Consider the following 20851-nt stretch of genomic DNA (forward strand, 5'->3'; position numbering starts at 1 on the left):
ATGCTAGAGTATGTTAAAATGCTCTTTAATCCAGGAATGTAGTATGTATTAATACCCTTATTGCAAGACTCCTGGCAATCTTATTTATTACACGTTGAAAGGAAAGTTGTATCTATTAAGAAGTAAAATCACAAGTAAGTCTTCAGTGCATAAGAAAATTGCTGTTGTTATGTTTTCCGTTTCTCTTTCCATTGGCTTGAAAAATGCAAGTACTCCTTCACTGATATTTTGTCTTCCAGATTTTAAAATAAGAGGAATCTGCATCCTATAACAGAATGACAGAAACATGAATCAGTCTTTTCTACCCCGGTTTTCGACAATTAATTCCTTCTGTTTTGAGGAGCTATATCATTATGATTCACTGTTGAGAATCCTTATAAAACCTGGGCAAATGCTTAAGTCAGAATAAAAATCATAGCCAAAATTCTAGATCTACACAAAAATATCTCTAATGGGCTTAGCATAGTTATTTCCCTGTCATTTGTTAGCATCTGACTATGCCATTTCATAAATGCTGAAATTTCTATTATTACTCTTCTGGATCAGCATGTCATACCTACACTGACTTGCCTTAATAAATACAAAGAACAGTGTCTTTAGAATTAAAATAATTGACAGACAACTTCAAAATCTTTTGTGGACTTTGAGTACATTGCTTAAAGAGTAAAACAAAGCAACTCAGTCTCTAAGAGGTGACATTTCATTTGGGAAGATATCCATTTACCACTTTCAAGAATTTGCACTAAATAAGACATAAATTATAACACAAAATTCAACGCAATTCTTTATGCCTAAAATTAATAACGATTCATCAAAACAAAGTTCCAGACATAATGTTCCTAGCTTAAATGACAGAAACAAATTCAAGTATTATCAACAAGTACATTTAGTTTGGGATAATACTGGCATCTCTTAACTTAGATGCTTATAAACAAATTTCAGTAAGGAGATGGATATATACAATACAAAATAACAGTGGGGAGGAAAGAAGCAAGGAGGAGAGAATTAAGTAAAAAAAAAAAAGAGGAACAACTTTTAAAAGTTTCTAGGGTTTTGTGTAAAGAATAAGGTATATCTCAGAAATGGTTTTGGGAAATGAAAGGATGCCCAGTTTATCATAAAGTGATAAAGCAGTAAGACCACGTAATAAGCAATATTTTAAAGATGTTGGTAGGAAGAGAGAGGTCATTATTTTTAGCAAATGTGAGATGTAATGAAGTGCCTAGATTTACTGAGTGATGTTTTTATCTTATAGTTAGGTATTCTGTAAACAAAAAAAAATCCTCCTTATGGACATTCCTGAAAGAACAGCTGCTACACTGGGACTGAAACTCTAGCCCCTAGTCCTTCTTTGCCCTCTGAAACAATTATTTCTATAATGCATTCTCTCTCTGCCGTATTATTTAACTCTTTGATCTTTACTATCTGTTTGCTGAATATCCTCCTGCCATCAAAACAAAAGCTTTAACAGCTAATACTTAATAATCATAACACTCCACGGTATGTTTTAAGAGCTTTCCACATACTAACTCATTTACTCCCCATAACAATCCTATGACTAGGTGGTATCAGTAGTCTCCATTTTGTAGATGGGGAGACTGAGAGAGAAGTAACTTGCCTGGGGTCATGGGACGAGTATGGGGTAGAGCTGGGATTTCAACCTAGGTAGACCGGCACCAGGCTCCATGCTCTTTACCAGGATGCTGTGTCACCTCTTTAGTAAGGTGGCCTTTCCCTCTCAACTCTTATCCATCACTGGGCACAATGCCACTATATCTGCTGTCCTCTAAATTTCAAACTCAGATGTAATATTTGATGAAGCTCTACCTTCGGAACCATCCCACACTACCAAGTCCCAGTGTTGGGACTTAATGTTACCAAAACACTTATAAATGTTTTGGCCCAAAGCAAACTAGTTAGTAGAAAATGAATAGCCCCCTTCATGATTTTTCAAGCTCTAGACATGTTAGTGCATATTGAAAGTTTTATAACCTTTAAGTCTCTTTAAGTATTTTGTTTTCTTTTGTTTTTTGCTTTTTTCACTAATTCATTTTCACCGTCCTGCAAAAAGCTGGAACAAATGTCTAACAATTTGTGATTGCTTAAATAGTGGTAGGTTATATAATGATACAAATGGTATGATCCCATTTTATAATTCTCCTTATATACAATCCCTGCTAACATTTCTAAAAGAAGGTAGTAATCACTGAAAGAAATACTTTAACAGTAAAAACCATCCACAGAAATAATGCTTCTTTGCATAATCATATCTATATGATCTATAATTTTTAGCTTAACTCATTACATATCCTGTGCTGTTTATACATTAAACTCTTTTGATGGTCACAATTTTCTCAGAAATAGTTTATAACATTCCTTACTTTTCTGGAAGAATGAGTGCTGAAAGAATGAGCGATCAGCGTATTTTCCTAGACACATCTCAGATGTGCAAAGTGCTTCTGGAACAAAGTCAAAGGAACCAGCACTACATGTAAGAGTGCATCTCTTTTAATAGTGTGGAAGTGCTTTGACAGAGGTAGGCACAGGGCTGAGGTACACCAAGTCCTGGGGAGAAATGGGAGGGGAGGCCAGGTATCAACCCAAGGAGGTGACACTTGTAGGATGTAAACTTGTAAGATGGGTTGGAGTTTGTGGGGACACATGGTAGAGAAAAAGCATTTTGGCCCATACACTAGCCAAACAGTAAGTATAGAAGAAAAAATGGCAATCCTTGATTTGATTTTACCTTGTAGAAAACTTTCTCCAAGACCAGTAGTAATTTATAGTAAACCAACAGATATGCATGGGGGAATGGAAAACTTTCTATACCTTTTCTATTTACATCATGAGGTTGGTGGAAGGTTAGTTTTCAAACACTAGAAGATGTCATACTTTCCTACAAGATGGATATGTATTCAGAAATGTATAAATCAGTCTTACCACACCATTCTTAAAGTTCTCAATCCTTTTCTTCCCTAATCTGTCGGTTATCCACCAAGCCCAGGTTGGCATATACTGCCACAAATATGCCATTAACAAAAAAGGCTGATCCGCGATCCAAACTTCCTTCAAATCATTGGCCATGCTGATTAACATCAGCTGCACACAACGACTGGCTGCCATCTTGTGGGACTGATCTGCATTGCTGCCTGTGGTCTAAGAAAATTTTGAAAAATTGGTGAGGGATGTGTATTTATGCAAGTTATCTCACAGAAGTTTTAGGCTAGAAAGGACCCAGAAGACATCTAGTTGAGTGACTCCTTTAAAGTGGCCTCATGCCCCTTAGGAGTCCCCACAGGTACTAATGGGTGCCTATAAGCTATTTGTAATATTTCAAAAAGCCTAATGGAATTCATACACTTAACCAGATAAGATTGTGCAGGCTAACTACAAGATAAAAGTTCTCTGCTTTTAATTAGAATTGTACCGTCTTAAAGTACTTAATGATAATTCCATGTCACTTAGTAAAAAATTTTAAACTATTAATACATACATTTAGCAAGTGAAATTCTATAAAATATGGAGTCCATGAGGATGAAATGGAGGAAGAAGATAAAAGCGGTTTCTTGGTATTGAAAAAATCTGGTACTGCTGCTCTAGTTAACCCACTACCGTTCTCCAAATAAACTGAGGCCCAGAAAGGCAGTAACTTATCTGTGCTCACACAGATCATTTAGTAGTAGCCAGTTCTATATTCCAAGTCCCTTGATTCCTATAATAGAGTGCTTATTCTATTTTACCATAGTGCCTCCACAGAAAATGTGAAAATGTAAACTGTATATGTAAACATTTACATAGAAGCATATATAGATTTATATCTCAGTAGAAATATTAGTGGAGAAGAAGGAAAATTTCATGGCCTTTAGAGGGATTTTTGTATTAGTGAGTGATACTGGATTCTTCATGAGACATTCACTATTCATTTGATAGATCACATGTGTAATCTATGAGCTGAGGGAAGCACAGGCCTGGGTGAGGCTAACCTAAAATTAGTACAACTCAACAAGCTTTTTTCTAAGCTCCTTCACCATAATCCCTTTTTAAAATCCCAGTAAGATTTAATGTACCAAAATTCAGCCACACAGAACCTTTCAGTGTTGCTATAATTTGTGAATTGATTAAAACTGGGTTTTTAAAATACTGATAGCACACATAATAGTGGATTACTTATTAGCACTATCTTAGTAATTTCTTTAGCTTTTATTAAAACTGGATGCCAAAGCCCTATCAGCTAACCTTAACCATTTTCCTAATGCTGAGTTAAGTTCTGTAAAGAGTTCATAAGCAATTCTAACATGAAAACCCTGAGGCATAGTGATATGATGCCAGTGTATAACTACTAAAGCATTCAAATTATTCCCCAACTAGAAATTTTTACCTTGGTGACTTCTTCAGTTAGGGCATTCTTCACAATATTTGATTGCACAGGTCCTGGGCAAATGTTAGAAACTATTATACCTGGGTATGTAGCAAGTTCAATTCGGAGGGTATTAAAAAACCCCTAAAAGGCAAAAAAAAACAAGTAAAATTAAATACAGACACATATCTCATGTTTACTAATAGCATGGAATTACTTTTCTTCAACTTTTTTTTTTTCTTTTTTCTTTGCGATACGCGGGCCTCTCACTGTTGTGGCCTCTCCCGTTGCGGAGCACAGGCTCTGGACGCGCAGGCTCAGCAGCCATGGCTCACGGACCCAGCCGCTCCGCGGCATGTGGGATCTTCCCGGACCGGGGCACGAACCCGTGTCCCCTGCATCGGCAGGCGGACTCTCAACCACTGCGCCACCAGGGAAGCCCCTCTTCAACTTTTTATGAAGGACAACAGCAGCAGAAAATATGTTCTGAAATGCCTGAGTAAAGGATAGGAAATGTAATTACGCAAGATGAGGCATTTTTAAGTGTAAGACTGAAGGCAATCTAGAAGAGGCATTCTCAGCTCTTTCCAGGTATGAATGGTTCATCCCCGCATTGGCAGTGGCAGCTCGTGACACCAGTGATTTAGCGCTGATTAAGTGAGAGACTACCCCTGGAGAGTCTGATACACCCTCCCACCCAGTCGCTGCCAGCTCCCCACTCCAAAAGGGTTACATGTTCTCCATTGAGCATCACTGAGGCTGGGTTTCTTTTTCTCCCTCAAAGTGGCCTAAAGTGCAGATGTTGGGGCAAGGGGGAGCAAGCGGGGATTAGTACTAAACCAAAACTATCATAGAGGAGCAGTTCAACCTTTTCAATTACTATTTGAATAGATAATTAGTTTCAGCAAAGATTTATATTTTGGGGGTAGTAAGAGAGTACACGGCTAGTTAAAAATGTAATATGATTGCTTACTCAACGGCTTTTGTAAAAACAAGCTGGACCCTCTAGACTTAAAAGATACTGCCCATTTCTAAACCAAGTAGGGAGTAAACATCTACATCCCTTCATCTCCTCTCTAAATCAGGAAATATTCCAAGACTACAATGTGATAAACTGAATTAATTGAAAAGCCTAAGCAGCTAACCCAGGGTACATTCATTTATGATCCAATAACATCAAACAGTTACCAGCCTTTAATGCTGATGCCTAACAAACACAGGGTCTTTGAGGGTTCACGCTGTCAGAGACTAATACAGTGCCTGACTGATGGACAGGAAAAAAGGCTTCATGAATGAACTCCTGCACCCTTAACCTTCTGCCTCTGTAAGCAAAAGAGGGGAGAGGACACCATGAAAGCCAATACACCAGACACGAAAACCTCTCCTTGTTTGAAATCACATCTAGTATAGTGTGTGAACCTCTGAATGACAAATAAGTTCACTCTCTAGCTTGCTGGGTATCGGGGAAGGAAATGTGCTCTTCAAAAAGAGCCTCCTGGTCTCAGTGTTCAGCTACTGGTATAACCAGAGTCTCAACCTGCCACATGGTATCAGATGATCAAATCCAATAATAAAACAGTGAGTCTTGGAGGGCAGGCCAGACAACTCATATTGTGTTTGACTGAAAGCATCCTGCATGTCTTATGAGATACTAAGTGTGAAACAGATGGGGTGGCCAACTTCCCTCATCTGCCTGCCTGAGACTTGCCCAACTGCTCTGCAGGAAGTAAATGATACCCCATTACCAAATATGAGGAAATCATCACTCCCGTATTCATTTCATCACTCTGCAACTGTCTGCTCTTCACAGCAGAAAGAGGATCCTAAGGAACCAAAGCTTCAAATTTTCATGAAACTGATGACCATTCAACTATTGCATCTCATTATTCCAACAGTGAAACATTCTACTTAAACTGACCTTCAACAGCATTAATTATAAATCATTTGTCTTTCTTAATCATTCTTCTCCTACTGGCCTTACGATTTAATTTGCTCCATGTTATAGTTTAGTAACATTTCTTATCCACTCTTAAGCCAACATTAAAAATTCATTCGTTTCTAATATTCACATCTCATAAATTATGCAAGCCAAATTAAGCTTTCTCAGAGACTCTGCCTTAACTAGATTTTCTTCTTCCAATGAAATCAGAGTAAACAGAGTCAAGGCTAGTCCCAGTAGGGATATGAAATGCAGGGCTCATCATTCAGTGGGCAGTTCCTACATCTGACATGCATGTACATTTAGAAATTCAGGTAAAATAAACACCAACAACAATGGGGAAGGAAAAAGAAGTCACAGAAATGAGGACAAGTACATCCTGAAATGTGTGTAGAAGAAACAAGGAGTAGACCCCAAATTTGCCATGAAGATGTGTTAGAAATGAGGATAAGGTAAAGGGTGACATGTCAACTAGACTATACAGTTTTCAAGGGCAGGGATCATATCATATCTTATCATCTTTATACTCCCAGGACCTGTTACAGTGCACGACACAGTGTAGGTGCTCAAGACATGTTTGCTAAATTAGGAAGAGGCATGTAAGGCTCAAGTCTTTTTTAGCATCTTCTGGGTAAGTCTTCTACCCGAGATCTCCTTGGGTCTCTCTGTGTCTCCATACATCACTACCCAGTTCCGTTGATCTCTTGCAGTGAAGGCCATATGCCCCATATACACATTCAGGTCAGTTCTATCCGAGTTCAGTTTTGGCAGCCTTACCTGAAGAGCATGTTTGCTGGCACAATATCCAGCAGAAAGGGGTGCAGATATAACACCCAGGAGGCTAGTCACAGTAACAATTTTTCCTTGCTTCCTCTCAATCATGTGAGGCAGAACACACTTTGTCAAGGACACCGTCCCTAAGTAGTTAACCTCTATTAGCTCCTTGTAGACGTCCAGGCTGGTGTCCACACACAAAGAACGCTGGGATACTCCACCATTGTTGACCAGAATGTCAATCTAATTAAAGAAAATCAGAAAAGAGGCACTTTAGAGATGACCTGTAAATGTATTGTTGGAATTCCCAGGGATGGCTGGTTATATTGTTAACTTGATGAATCAATGGAACAGGATGGTATATTTCCAGAAGTCAGCAATAAAAAAGATAAAATGAAAATCAGAATTCACCTATGGAACTAAATTCTCAACTTAAGTGACTTTTTATGGAAAATAATGTGTCACAAAAATAATAGGCACAGTGGATTTTTAGCTTCTTTTGTTCTACATGGAGGAGTTAGTATTTGTTAAGGGAGGAAAAGTTCTAATTACATAAAGCCACAGACTCAGAGATTAAGAGGCCCAGCTCATGGGCCTTCATCACACTGCATGAACCCATTTGCCTAAAGCCCTTTGAATGACAGCACCATAGATGGGAATCTCTTTTGCAGCTACTTCAAAGCAAGATTCATGCACTCAAAATGCTACTTACTTTGCCAAACTCCTGGAGAACCGCTTTGGTAGCCATTTCATGGGAACTTCTGTTAGTCAGGTCAAGGGGCAAAATGAGTATATCTTTTCCTTTCAAATTGCCGTTCTCTAAATAAAGACACTTAAAAATTAATGTGGAAGTCATGTGCTATTTACATTAACATTTAACACCCACCCTACAACCACATTTGGCAATGAACTCGTTTCTGGGTGGCCCTGTGGATGAGGTTCTGTTCAGTGACCAAGAAGAGGACTGGTGGTGATATGGCAACATATCATCGGACAAAAAGCTGGGTACACAGGAAGTAGAATTCCTCTCTTCAGCTTGAATATATACAGCCTAATATTGGAACAGACTCTGGAAGAAATCAAGATTATATTACAAACTAAAAAAAGCAAAAATTTTAGAGCAATTTCTTTATAAGTACAGAGGTACATCTGTACAACTGTTATATGATAGGTTCACTACTTGATTTTTAAACACATTTTTTAAAATTTTATGCTGAAAATCAATAAGTTGAGTCCTCCAGTCCCATGACACATAGAAGCTTCCTTCCAGAGGCTAAGGTTTCTAGGAGGCAAACAAGGAAAAGGATACAATCCTGAAATTCGCAACCAAGAAACAAGTTGTGCTGTAATGGCCCTTTCTATTTCTGTTCATCAAAAGAGCAACTGAAACTAATTTCCTTGAATAACCTTGAAATACAACAAGGTTGTGTTTCAATAAGAAAAACAAGTAAGTAGAGAAAACAAGAGGTGTAAAGGCTTTATGGGCAAAGGAGTAAATTGTGAAACAGTAACTGTTTTGTAAAAGAAATAGTTTGTACTAATGATCTGACAAAAGGAAAGAGCCTTACTCCAGCTAAGAAATGCTGTTATGGTTCATTTCTGCCAGTGCAAGTCTCAACAGAGGAGGAGCAACTGCCATTAAGAAATGGCCCAGTTCAAAAACACAAGAAGCCTTTGAAAGCAATATCGTGAAAGAGGGCTTGTGGCCTTGGCAACTAACTCTGTTTCTGGGTGGTTAGTTCCATCAGCAAAGTGAAAGAAAGATTTTTAAAGAATGACAGGTAAATGACCCAAAAAATGGTCTACTGGAAAATTCAAAATTATTTCAGTGTAGATACTAAATGTCCCATGAGAAATAATAACTTTATTACTTGAGGCTGCTTTCACTGTGAACATAACTACACCAAAACCCAAACCGACAAAAACATTGTTGTCCTATATATATGAAAAATATTACCTCAAGCTGCATTTTTCAAACTTAATTCTATTCCGAGACTTCCCTAGTGGTCCAGTGATTAAGACTCCGTGCTTCCACTGCAAAGTGGCATGGGTATGATCCCTGGTCCGGGAACTAAGATCCCACATGTGTGGCATGTCCCCCCCCAAAAAAATTTAACTCTATTCCTGTTTATTCCTGTAACAAAAATCTTATACCATTTCCTATGATTTTAATATCTGATGTTTTACCAAAATGTCAATTACATTTCTCTGGTTACATACATGTATATCATACATAAGAACCAAACTGTTCTTTAAGACAAAAATGTAAGACATTTATTTGGTCAGTAAAAATCCACTAGCATTTGAGAGAATTGATGGTCACTCCCTAATGCTAAGAACCAGTGTCAAAAACAAAAGTAGAAATGTGGCAGAAAAAGAGAAGAAAAAGGGCAGGCCAGCTAACTAAGAGATGACAAAAGGAAGAGGACTTGGATCAAAGCACGTAGAGCATTTGGAAACAGAGTCCACTGCCCAGGAGAATCCCCCTCTTCTCTCTAAAATTCCCAAATTTTGACTTTGGGTTCTGATTTACTTCTAGGAAGCACTGCTGCTCTTTTACATTTACTTACCAAGGCATCTTCTTTTCACCCTTTCCAGCTCATGCACTCTTCTGGATGACAGCACAAGAGAAACTCCTAGTTTGGACAGCTGGTAAGCCAGCTCTTCACCAATCCCACTTGATGCTCCAGTCACCCACACCACCATATCAGTCAGCTCCCATTCTATTGAAAAAGGAGTGGGGATTGAGGGGAGAAAATAAGCTATGGGTTACATCCATAAATCAAAGATTAACCAAAGGAAAAAAGTAGTTTTAAACAATATCACTGAATATGAAGACATAATGTGTGGCGCTTAAAAATTTAAATATCCTATGTTTACAGCCTTGATTGTGGTGATGGTCTCACAGTTGTATACTTATCCCCAAACTCATCCAGTTGTATACATTAAATATGGACAGTTTCTTATAATCATACCTCAATAAAGTGGTTTAAATTTTTTTAAATTAAATATCCTAAGAAAACACTTCCTACCTAGTACTACAAATCATATTAGTAGCAGTTATCGACATGTTATTTTGTGTATTCTAGACTCTTGGTGAGTTTTCCAGACTTTACTTCAAGGTATAACTCCATGGTCTGACTCTAAGACTCTATTTATCTGTATATTTGATCAAGAAAAGTAAGGGTAAGTAAATAGAAAGTATCTGGATTCACATTCTCACTTTCCTTATTCATAAATGAGGGATTCAGATAAGATGATCACTGAAAGTCCCATCCAGTTTTCAATTCTATTATTCTAATTTCTTGCAAATCTGAATATACCAAGTTCTACTCTAGGGTATGGTAGAATCACCCTGGATTTTTAAAGTCATGTTTTCCCCATTTGTCAGTCATATCTGATGCCTATCAACTAAAGGTTTTTAGTGCCCCCCAAATGCCTGAGCTTTCATCTTAGAAGAATCTAGTAGTTCACCCAAGAAGAAATACATATGAGCAATGAAATGTACTCTGCTTGCCCAAGTATCATCTTGTTAAAGATTGTAAAAATGTAAAATAAAGCAATGATGAGTGGTTTATTCTCCAGTGAAAAACTTATTTGCACTGAAGCACACGATAGCCACCGTCCATCTGAATTCGTAGAGTCACTGTAGTGCAGTGTTCCTGTGTGCCTTGTTTATTAAAATGTGTTATTTATCAAAAATAGCAAACAAGGTTTTATTTAAGATACACATTGCTGATTTTAGATCAGAAAAGTTAAAATCAGGAAACTAGTTTACTGTTTTAGTCAAACAATTCTAAAACCTAACTGGCGGGTAATCAGTACGAGCTCTGGAGACTATCCGCTCAAGTTCCAGCTGTGTCACACACAGCAATGAAATGCTCCCATGTGAGAACTCGGTGCCTTAATTTTCCAAACCTGGAAAACTGAACAGTCCTTCATAGGACTGTTGAGAGAAATGAGTCAAAACATGTAAAGCACTCAGAGCAGTGTGTGACACATACTCAGTGCTTAATAAAATGTCAACTGTAATTGTTGCTAAAATTGATTAACAAATGGACTTTTTGGCAGCAAAACACATTGTATGTTGTTATTTCTCCAGCCAGGGGCAATGGGGTTACTAACTTTAATGGCTTAACATTTTTTCATTGCTTCCTATGTGCTTAAACATATTACCTTATGAAAACCCTCACAAGGACCTTATGAAACAAGAATTATCTCAGTTTTATAGAAAAGGAAACTGAGGTTTACAGAGATTAATTTACAGCACTAGACTGTAAATTTCCTTAAGGCTAGAACCCTGACTCCCTTATTCATTGCTGTGTCCTCAGTGCCTCGCACAGAGACTCGCATAGAGAAAGCACTCCATAAATCACTGTTGAATAAACACCCAAGAACCCTGGCAGAACTAGGATAGGAGTCCAGGTATATCTAGCTCCAAAGCCCACACTCTGATCACTAGCCTACACTGACCACGTTTTAATAAGATCAATATCTTAGAACCCAACTATCTTAGCCATTCAAGAAAATGTCCTCAGGAAAGAGGTGTCATGTAAATATCTGAAGTAAGGACAGAAACATCCCAAATACTGTGTCTGGGCTACAATGCTTTCCTATCATCTGATGTACTTTTTTCTTTTTTTTTTTTGGCTGCAGCTTGAAGGATCTCAGTTCCCTAACCTGGGCCATGGCAGTGAAAGCTCCAAGTCCTAACCACTAGACCACCAGGGAACTCCCACATCTGATGTACTTTTGTGGAAAGGCTCAACTGAGCAACCTTCCTGAAGGACTTTATCAGGAATAGCAGAATGTATATTCAGATAGTCATTCATTGACGACTCATTGTTCCAAAGTTCTGCAATACACAAGACTTCAAGGTGAATATAATTTGTTTGTAACTATTTACTAACTAGCACAGAACTAACAAAGATTTCTTCATTTGTATACCAATATGCAAACATTATTTAAAGGCAACAATGAAAACCCACAGGCTCACATTTACCTTAGTACACCTGCAGTTCTGGCACCCTTCTTCCCACTCTGGAGAAGAAAACTTTTTTATTCAGCACCAACTTTTGTTTAACAATTCAACAGAATCTGGCATACATAACTGGCCTCCCCTAAAGAGCTTCTGAAAGCAGATTCTTGGAGTTGGAAGGACACTTAGAGTTCAACCCTCAACCCAGTTTCAGAATTCTCCCCTCAGGCTGTTGACTAGGATCTACTTAATTTCCTCACAGGAAGAGTAAGCTAGTTATCTCTGAGGCACTGGTTCCTTTTCAAGGCAAGTCTAATCATTTAAGGGGTTCAGGGATTCTTTCTTATACTGATAACTTTTTAACTTCTATGGACCAGCAGCCATTGGCAGCAGTTCTGCCTTGTGGTGTCAGGAAGAATAAATCAAGCCTGTTTTGCATATGACAGTGTCTCATTTATTTGAAGACAGCTGTTATGTCCTCCCTACGTCCTTTCATCTCTTGCTTCTCTAAGGCTAAACACCTCCAATTTCTGCTACCTTCCCTCAGATGACATGGCATCCGATTTCCTCACTCTTCTGCTCATACCCTCTGCACAAGCTCCAGCTGGTCAATGTTCCTACTGAAAGGAGCTGGCCAGAGCAGGACACAGGATTCCCATGGGGTCTGGACAGTTCAGAGCAAGGTGACATGACTAAATCGCTTCCCTTGTCCCTCAGAAGGGAGGCTCCGTGAGGGCCCAGGCAGTGGCTGGCTCAGTCACTGCTGTGTCCCCAGTGCCCAGCACAGAGGCCAACACAAGCAGGTATTCAGAAGACATCTGCTGTTGTTTGCAGTTTGTTCCATCAGACACTAAACATCTCCCAGGATTGCCTAATCTTTTCTGGCACTTCACAGTTGACTCACATTGAAGTTACGGCCAACCAAAATCTGAGTCTTCCTCACATGTGCTGCTGTTGAGACTTTTCCTACTCTGGACTGGTGCCATGGATTTTTCTGCATCTACATGCAATAACTAAAATTAGTCACTCTTAAATTTCACCATGTGAGATACATGCTTGGAAATGCAGAGACTATCTCCAGAAGGATACATAAAAGGCAGGAAATGGTGGTTGCCTCCAAAGAGGCATACTGGGTGGCTGGGAGACAAGGGTGGAAGAGAGCTTTACTTGTCACCATACATCCCTTTGTATTTTTAAAATTTGCCTTATGTGAGTATATTGTCTATTTTTTAAAGTGACAAAAAGTAATAAACCTATAGAGAAGAAAAAGAGGATAATTTTTTTTTAACCTTCAAAGAGTCTACCCATCTTTGCAGGCTGAGCTGTTTTGGGAACTTGAGTCTATCTTCATGTTCCTTTAACTTTTCATTATCACCTCACCCCCACCCCCAGCCCCTAAATGTCTTTTTAGTCATTTTTTCCTAATAACTCCTCCAAGACATTTTAATTTCACAGATATACTGTACATCTGTTTATGTATTTACATATATCTATCTTGCTTTATACATAAAAGGAGTTCTATAAAGTTTACTCTTCAGTCAATGCAGGTTTAAGAATGGTGAAATTTAAAAATTAAAAGTTAAGTTAAATTTAAAAGCTATTAACATTTAACTTTACAACTGTAAACTTACAAAAGTTATTTTGCTAAATAACTTGTAATGTATTTACTTAAATTGTAATGTATTATATTACATATGTAAATTGGCAAATTATACAGCTACATAATAGAAAAGTAGTTAAATGTATTAAAAAACCCTTCAAAACTGATACTTTTCCAGCAAAAGACACTGAAAAAACTAAATGAATTTCTTAAAAATTACCTTTAGCCACCTTAACTTTTACTTGATATGTTAAAATAACTTTTCATTTAACTAGCTGCTAGATATTGTCAACATTTTTCCTTTTCAGCACTTGACATTATCAGTTGAATAACTTTTATAGAATAATAAAATATAAGATATTTTTATGGAATTCTCAAAGTCCAACTTAACACAAAAGCACTGAGGATCAAACACAAACATCCACAAAGCAGCCAATAGGCACATGCATTCCATCTGTTGAGATGGAGCAAATGACTAAGAGAAAGTCTACCAATCACAGCCATCTATTTACCATAGTTCTGTAGCCCTGATCTTGCACATGTGTTATGTATTTTCCATAAACTCAATGTCAGCCCTACACATGCTATACCCCCCAAAAACCCAAGAAGAAAAATGAAATACTAAGGAATAATATTTTGTTGGGTAGAGATGAGCTTTGAAGGGGCATAAAACATTGTACCATCTAAGAATTTTTTCTGTCCCCAAGAACCAATTCTCACCCCTGTGTAAGTGATATGGCTCCTCTTCCCTCCCTGGCTCCAGTTTTTGGGTTTTTTTTTTTTTAACAGTTTTAATGGAGTATAATTGCTTTACACTGTTGTGTTAGTTTCTGCAGTACAACAAAGTGAATCAGCTATATGTATACGTATATCCCCATATCCTCTCCCTCTTGAGCCTCCCTCCCACCCTCCTTATCCCACCCTTCTAGGTCATCACAAAGCATTGAGCTGATCTCCCTGTGCTATGCAGCAGCTTCCCACCAGCTACCCACCAATTTTACATTTGGTAAGGTATATATGTCAATGCTACTCTCTCACTTCGTCCCAGCTTCCCAACCCTGCCTCGCCCCCCCCACCGCCACGCCGTGTCCTACAGTCCGTTCTCTATATCTGCATCTCTATTCCTGCCCTGCCACTAGGTTCATCATTACCTTTTATTTAGATTCCATATATGTGCGTTAGCATACGGTATTTGTTTTTCTCTTTCTGACTTACTTCACCCTGTATGACAGACTCTAGGTCCATCCACCTCATTACAAATAACTCAGTTTCGTTCCTTTTTATGACTAACATTCCATTGTATATATGTGCCACATCTTCTTTATCCATTCATCTGACAATGGACATTTAGGTTGCTTCCATGTCCTCCTGGCTATTGTAAATAGTGCTGCAACGAACATTGGGGTACATGTCTCTTTTTGAATTATGGTTTTCTCAGGGTATATGCCTGGCTCCATTTTTAAAGCATACTAGTTATCACTTCCAAGCAAACCTCCTCACATAATTTGGATAGTTTCATACAGGAAACTAGGTCCAGGGAAATCCCACTTCCCTCCTGGCCCTTACAGATCCAAAGCCTAGCTCTGGGCAGTCTATTAAATTTCTCTGAGCATTAGTTTCCCTATCTGGAAAATAAGCTTAAGAGTCACTGAAAAGGTGACCTGTCATGTGTGAAAAGGGCCTAGCCCAGTGCTTAGCACATAGAATGCGTTTAGTAAACGACCATCAAATATTAAGCAGGGCAAAGATAAAAGTGAGACAGGCAGAACGCCTTTTAGTATGCCAGTAATGATCTTCCTCCAGGCAAAACGCCAATCCAGTTCTTTCTATGGTTATACTTTTATCCCAATGAGTAAGCAGGTATGTGGGTGATTCTGGATTACCTCAAATTTAATTTCGCTACTCTGAGTAGAGTGAGAAATGGCAGATAAACAACCGCACAAAGTAGCCTCAAAAGGAGTCTCCTTTACGAACGCACTTTCTCAAAGTATTGTCCTCCCACGCTGCATCTGAATCCCTGGGAGCGGGGTTGAGAATTCTGAGATCTGTGGGCGCCCCACAATGCTCTCTTACGCTGGCAACCAGGGAAGTCCATATGGACCAGGACAGAAGACAAAAGGCCCCGGCCCCTTCCTCCCCGAACCGCAGCCCCGGGGAAAGACACAGCCTCGCTTCCCGGAAGCTCCACGCCACCCTTCGCGAGGGACGCAAAGGCAGCGGAAATCGGACCGCACGAAGCCCGGCCTCCCACTCCGGAAAGGCGGCTGCGGGTCCTCACCTGGGCGTCGCCCCTGCCACTCGGCCCACAGCAGGGTCAGGTCGCCGTCGGCCCGCAGGAAGCGTAGCAGTTGCACCACGAGAGCGAGCAGCGCGCACAGCGCCAGCAGCCAGAGCAGCAGGTCCCAGCTCATCGCGGCCGCGCGCGCCCTGCTACGTAGGACGAAGGCCGACAGACCAACAGAGCCACCGCCCTAGTCTTAAGCCGCGCGGCAGCGGTCGTGCCTCAGCGCCGCCGCCTCCGCCGCCGCCGCGCCCGCCTCCTGCCCGGGCCCGCCCAGAGAGCCGGCAGAAGGGAGGAGTGGCCAGGTGCGCCCAGACCCGCTACCCGCCGGCTGGGAGCCGCCCCTCGGCTGCGCGCGTTGGGCGTGGGCAATGCCGGCCCAGTGCCCAGCCCGGCGATCGCTGCCCAGGGTTTGCCTGCTTGTGCTCCTAATAAGGGGTTGCAGTAGGAACAGACGGCGTGGATGACTTAAGCACTTGGCGATACTCCTGTTGGTACGGTAGTTACAGCATTTATAATCTCAAGAACGGTTCTTTTACAGTTGTTTTGCGGGCAAATAGTTTTCGAAGCTCAGGAAGAGCACAAATATTCCAACCTATGAATTCGACCTCCTCCTCCCCCTTCTTATCTTTCTTTCTTTAACTAGATGAACCCAACAAACCGTCAATTTGTTTCCACCCCACGCCACACCCACCCCCTCACCGAATTAACCCAGTGGCTGAGTAAGACTGGCCCCGTGTCCACCTAAATTTGGAAAGCACCTTGAAAAGTGACCCTGGCCCCATTGCTGAATGAGAAAGTGAAGGTTGGGCAACTTGAGTCTAGTGCTAGGAGCACGGACTGGGGACTTGAGCCAACTCAGTTGGAGTCCGGGTAGCTGAGCCCTCAGTGACCCTGAGTAAATTTTTTCCTTATCTGTACCCACAAAGAATATGTAATTTTTTTAAACAAATTTATTTATTTATCTTTGGCTGCGTTGGGCCTTCTTTGCTGCGCGCGGGCTTTTCTCTGGTTGTGGTGAGCGGGGGCTACTCTTCGTTGTGGTGCGCCGGCTTCTCATTCTGGTGGTTTCTCTTATTGAGGAGCACAGGCTCTAGGCGCGCGGGCTTCAGTAGTTGTGGCACGTGGACTCAGTAGTTGTGGCTTGCGGGCTCTAGAGCGCAGGCTCAGTAGTTGTGGCACACGGGCTTAGTTGCTCCGCGCATGTGGGATCCTCCCGGACCAGGGCTCGAACCCATGTCCCCTGCATTGACAGGCAGATTCTTAACCACTGTGCCACGAGGGAAGCCCAAGAATATGTAATTTAAATGAGAAAAATGCCTGTGAGAGGAGCACAGTGGCTCATATGCAGTAATTATATTCATTCTTTTGTAGTTATTAGAATTAATTATTATTATTATTTATTGTTTCTATTATAATTATCATTTCTTAGACTCCAACCTGAAAGGTGAGGGCTTTATTTATAAACTCTATATTATACGCCTATAGAGTTCTCTTACACCTGAAAGCCATAAGAATGTTTACACTGTGTTGAATCAGAAATTGTTGTGATATTGTTCTGGGTTCCTGGAGGAAGATGTGCCCTACCTAGCTAAACCTTGACCCTGACTGATAGTTTATCCTGATCACAACTTGGAATAATATTGCTCAAGAGTTACCCTTATTGCCTTGTCACCTTTACAATATGGGTTTTGTTTTCCTTATGACAAATGACTTTTCAAATAAGGTGCTTAAAAATAGTTACCAGCTGGAGCTGGAACCTGTCTCAGGTTCAGCTGCTCTTGCTCAGTGTTCCAAGAGACAAGGGTTGTTGAAAATAGAAAGATGCTTTATTCAGGAAGCTGGCAACCTAGGGAGATGGTGGACTAGCAACCCCCAAACCATTTCCCACTTGTCAGTTAGAGGGAAAGGGTTTTACAGGGAAAAACGGAGAAGTTTCAGGAGTGTGCAGAACAGCACAGTCAGCTCCGACAGATAGCTTGAAACTGGTCGTGTGGTGGTCTGGTCGGTGTCATCTTGATTGTTTTAAGTGCAGTTAATCTTCAATTCCAGGTCGATTTGTCTCCATTTCCTTGAGGCCAGTTCTTGCAAATTGTGTAAGATGGAGCAGCTTATGTCATGGCTATAGTCTAGTCATCATGCAGTTAGCTTTTTCCATATGGTAGTGGTTTTAGTATTTTGCAAAACAATTCAGGAATGTGCATCAGACACTGTTATCTATGTTCTTCAGGGAGGAACTAAAGATTCTGTGACTCTGTTGTCCTAATCATGAACTGCTTGAGCCTGCTCTTTTGCGACTCAGGGGAGGCCTCAGAGACTACAGCTTTTCTACAAACAAGAAACAGGGGACATGGAAGCACTTTTGTACATGGAAGTGCTTTTGTACCTGGGAGGGCCCCGCAGGGTCCTGCTCGGTTTCAATACTACTACAGTGAACAAATTCTTTTCAAGAGTTTCCTCTGAGCCTTTTTCTCCTTCTGTAAAATGAAATGGTTGAGTTAGACTTAATGTCCCAAGCCAGACCATACCCATGGATGGGTACACTCTATTCTCCATCACAAACTCCAGCTGGGGTGGTGGGGGTGGGGGTGTGTGTGTGAAAGGGGACAGGTTTGCAGATGGCAGTTATGGGAGTGGGAGCTGGGAAGCAGGCCCAGGGCTGGGAAAAACTGGCCCAAAGAATATGATTTTTGGTCTGCCCATCCCTGGTGAGTAAGAGGCCTATGTGAGCTCTGAACATCTAAGTCTCAAAAATATGTCTTTGTCTTTTATTTTTAAATGGAAAAGCATTTTCTTTTAAAGATAGCAGTGTGTACATGTCAGTCCCAAACTCCCACTCTATCCCTGTGTTTTTGTCTTTTAATCAGATGATTTGGTGCAGTATGAATGTCTCATTCATTCCAGGGTATGTACTTGTTGTAAACTTACGGACATTTATTAATTAACAAGCTATAATGCTTAATTTTATGTGTTGACTTGGCTAGGCCATGGTGCCCAGTTTTTGGTCAAACACTAGTCTAGATGTTGCTGTGAAGGTAATTTTTTTAGATATGATTAATATTTAAGTCGGTAGACTTTGAGTAAAGCAGACCAGCCTCCATAATGTGGGTGGGTCTCATCCAATCAGTTAAAGGCCTTAGGTAAGAAAAAGACAGAGGTCCCGAGAAGAGGGAATTCTGACTCCAGACTGCCTTTGAACTTGGGTTGCAATGTCAGCTCTTCCCTGAGTCTCCAGCCTGCAGGCCTGCCCTGCACATTTCAGACTTGCTGGCTGCCACAATTGTGTGAGTCAGCTCCTTAAAATACATCTCTCTCTCCCTCTCTCTCTCTCTCTCTCTCTCTCTCTCTCTCTCTCTCTGTATATGTATAGGTATAGGTATAGGTATATGTGTGTGTGTGTGTGTGTGTGTGTGTATCTCCTATTGGTTCTGTTTCTATGGAGAACCCTAACTAGTACACAAGCTATAATAAAACCGCACAGTCATTTCAACTCACCAGCAGTTCTTGCATTGGAAAATGAAAACAACAAATTAATGTATAAATTTCCACATCAGAAATTTTATTTTACCTGAATAGAGGCATAATTCATTTTGGAATTCAAGTATATGTCTAAAGATTTAGTTACTATCATCAGAAAAGATAACTATTATAACTAACATCTTTGCAATACAAAAAGTCCCCATTTGTTCTATTTACCAGTGAGAAAAATCCAGCTTCAGATCTGCCGCCTCTGGTGAAGATACTCAGCAAATTCTTTTCATAAATAGTGTCCATTAGGGTTGCCTCTTCCTATTTTGCACAAAATTTACCTTAAAACTTGGAGCCAAAGTGCTCAAAGCAAATGAAAGACAGATGAACAAATGAAGGGACTCTTCTGAGGCCAGTGGGGCATAAGAGGCAGAGCAGTGGAAATCTGGCCTCTCCTGAATCAGTCCATTCATGAGCTGACAGATTTTAACCACTGAAATATAACATTCCACTAATTTTTTAAAAAACTTATTCAAACATAAGCTACATTATTTCCTCTATGAACAGAGCAACTTAAACAATTGCCAAGAGACAAGGAGAGAATCATTGTCACTTCAGACCCTATGCCATTCCCATTTGGAAAGAGCAGTGGCTTCTCCTTTCCTCACGTCTCAGTATATTTTTATGAGGTCAGGACAGCACTGATGAGTGTGGCCATCACTTAAGTCCCCACGAGCCGAGGCAGTGGTCCCTCAATTAGGACAGGGGCCTTTCACAATTAGAGAAAAAGGACTGAAACCATATACTATTGGGTTGGCCAAAAGGTTTGTTTGGTTTTTTTCTGTAAGATGACTCTAGCAGCCCTTAGTTGTCTTTAACTTCATTCGAAACAATTTTGTTAGATTGTATTGTGACAGCTGTCATATCAGTGTGCATTTTTAAAAAAACATCAAAATTGGTGAATTTTTGTGTAGCCATTTTAATATTGAAGATGGAAGAAAAACATTTTCAGCATATTATGCTTTATTATTTCAAGAAAGGTAAAAACGCAACTGAAATGCAAAAAAAGATTCGTGCAGTGTATGGAGAAGGTGCTGTGACTGATCAAACATGTCAAATGTGGTTTGCGAAGTTTCGTGCTGGAGATTTCTCGCTGGTTGATGCTCCACAGTCGAGTAGAGCAGTTGAAGTTGATACGATCAAATCAAGACATTAATTGAGAACAGTCAACATTATACCACGCGGGAGATAGCCGACATACTCAAAATATCCAAATCAAGCATTGAAAACCATTTGCACCAGCTTGGTTATATTCATCGCTTTGATATTTGGGTTCCACATAAGTTAAGTAAAAAACCTTCTTGTCCGTATTTCTGCATGCAATTCTCTATTTAAACGTTACGAAAACGTTCTGTTTTTTTCCAGAAAAATGTGATGGGCAATGAAAAGTGGAT

The 20851-nt window shown here is 40.2% G+C and overlaps 1 protein-coding gene across 1 annotated transcript; it reads right to left on the reverse strand.

Moving 5' to 3' along the window:
* Positions 1-40: 40 nt before the first annotated feature.
* On the reverse strand, positions 41-16186 carry DHRS7 (dehydrogenase/reductase 7). Its single transcript, XM_029239518.1, has 7 exons — positions 15927-16186; positions 9641-9793; positions 7783-7889; positions 7074-7313; positions 4379-4501; positions 2941-3156; positions 41-265 (listed from the first exon to the last, which is right to left on the reverse strand). The coding sequence occupies exons 1-7, from the start codon at positions 16057-16059 to the stop codon at positions 218-220; spliced, it is 1020 nt and encodes a 339-aa protein (XP_029095351.1). The 5' UTR covers positions 16060-16186; the 3' UTR covers positions 41-217.
* Between the last annotated feature and the right edge of the window lie 4665 nt (positions 16187-20851).

This window comes from Monodon monoceros, unplaced genomic scaffold (genome assembly GCF_005190385.1).
Source record: "Monodon monoceros isolate NGI ecotype Baffin Bay Population unplaced genomic scaffold, NGI_Narwhal_1 Super_Scaffold_21, whole genome shotgun sequence".
NCBI classification, from domain to species: domain Eukaryota; kingdom Metazoa; phylum Chordata; class Mammalia; order Artiodactyla; family Monodontidae; genus Monodon; species Monodon monoceros.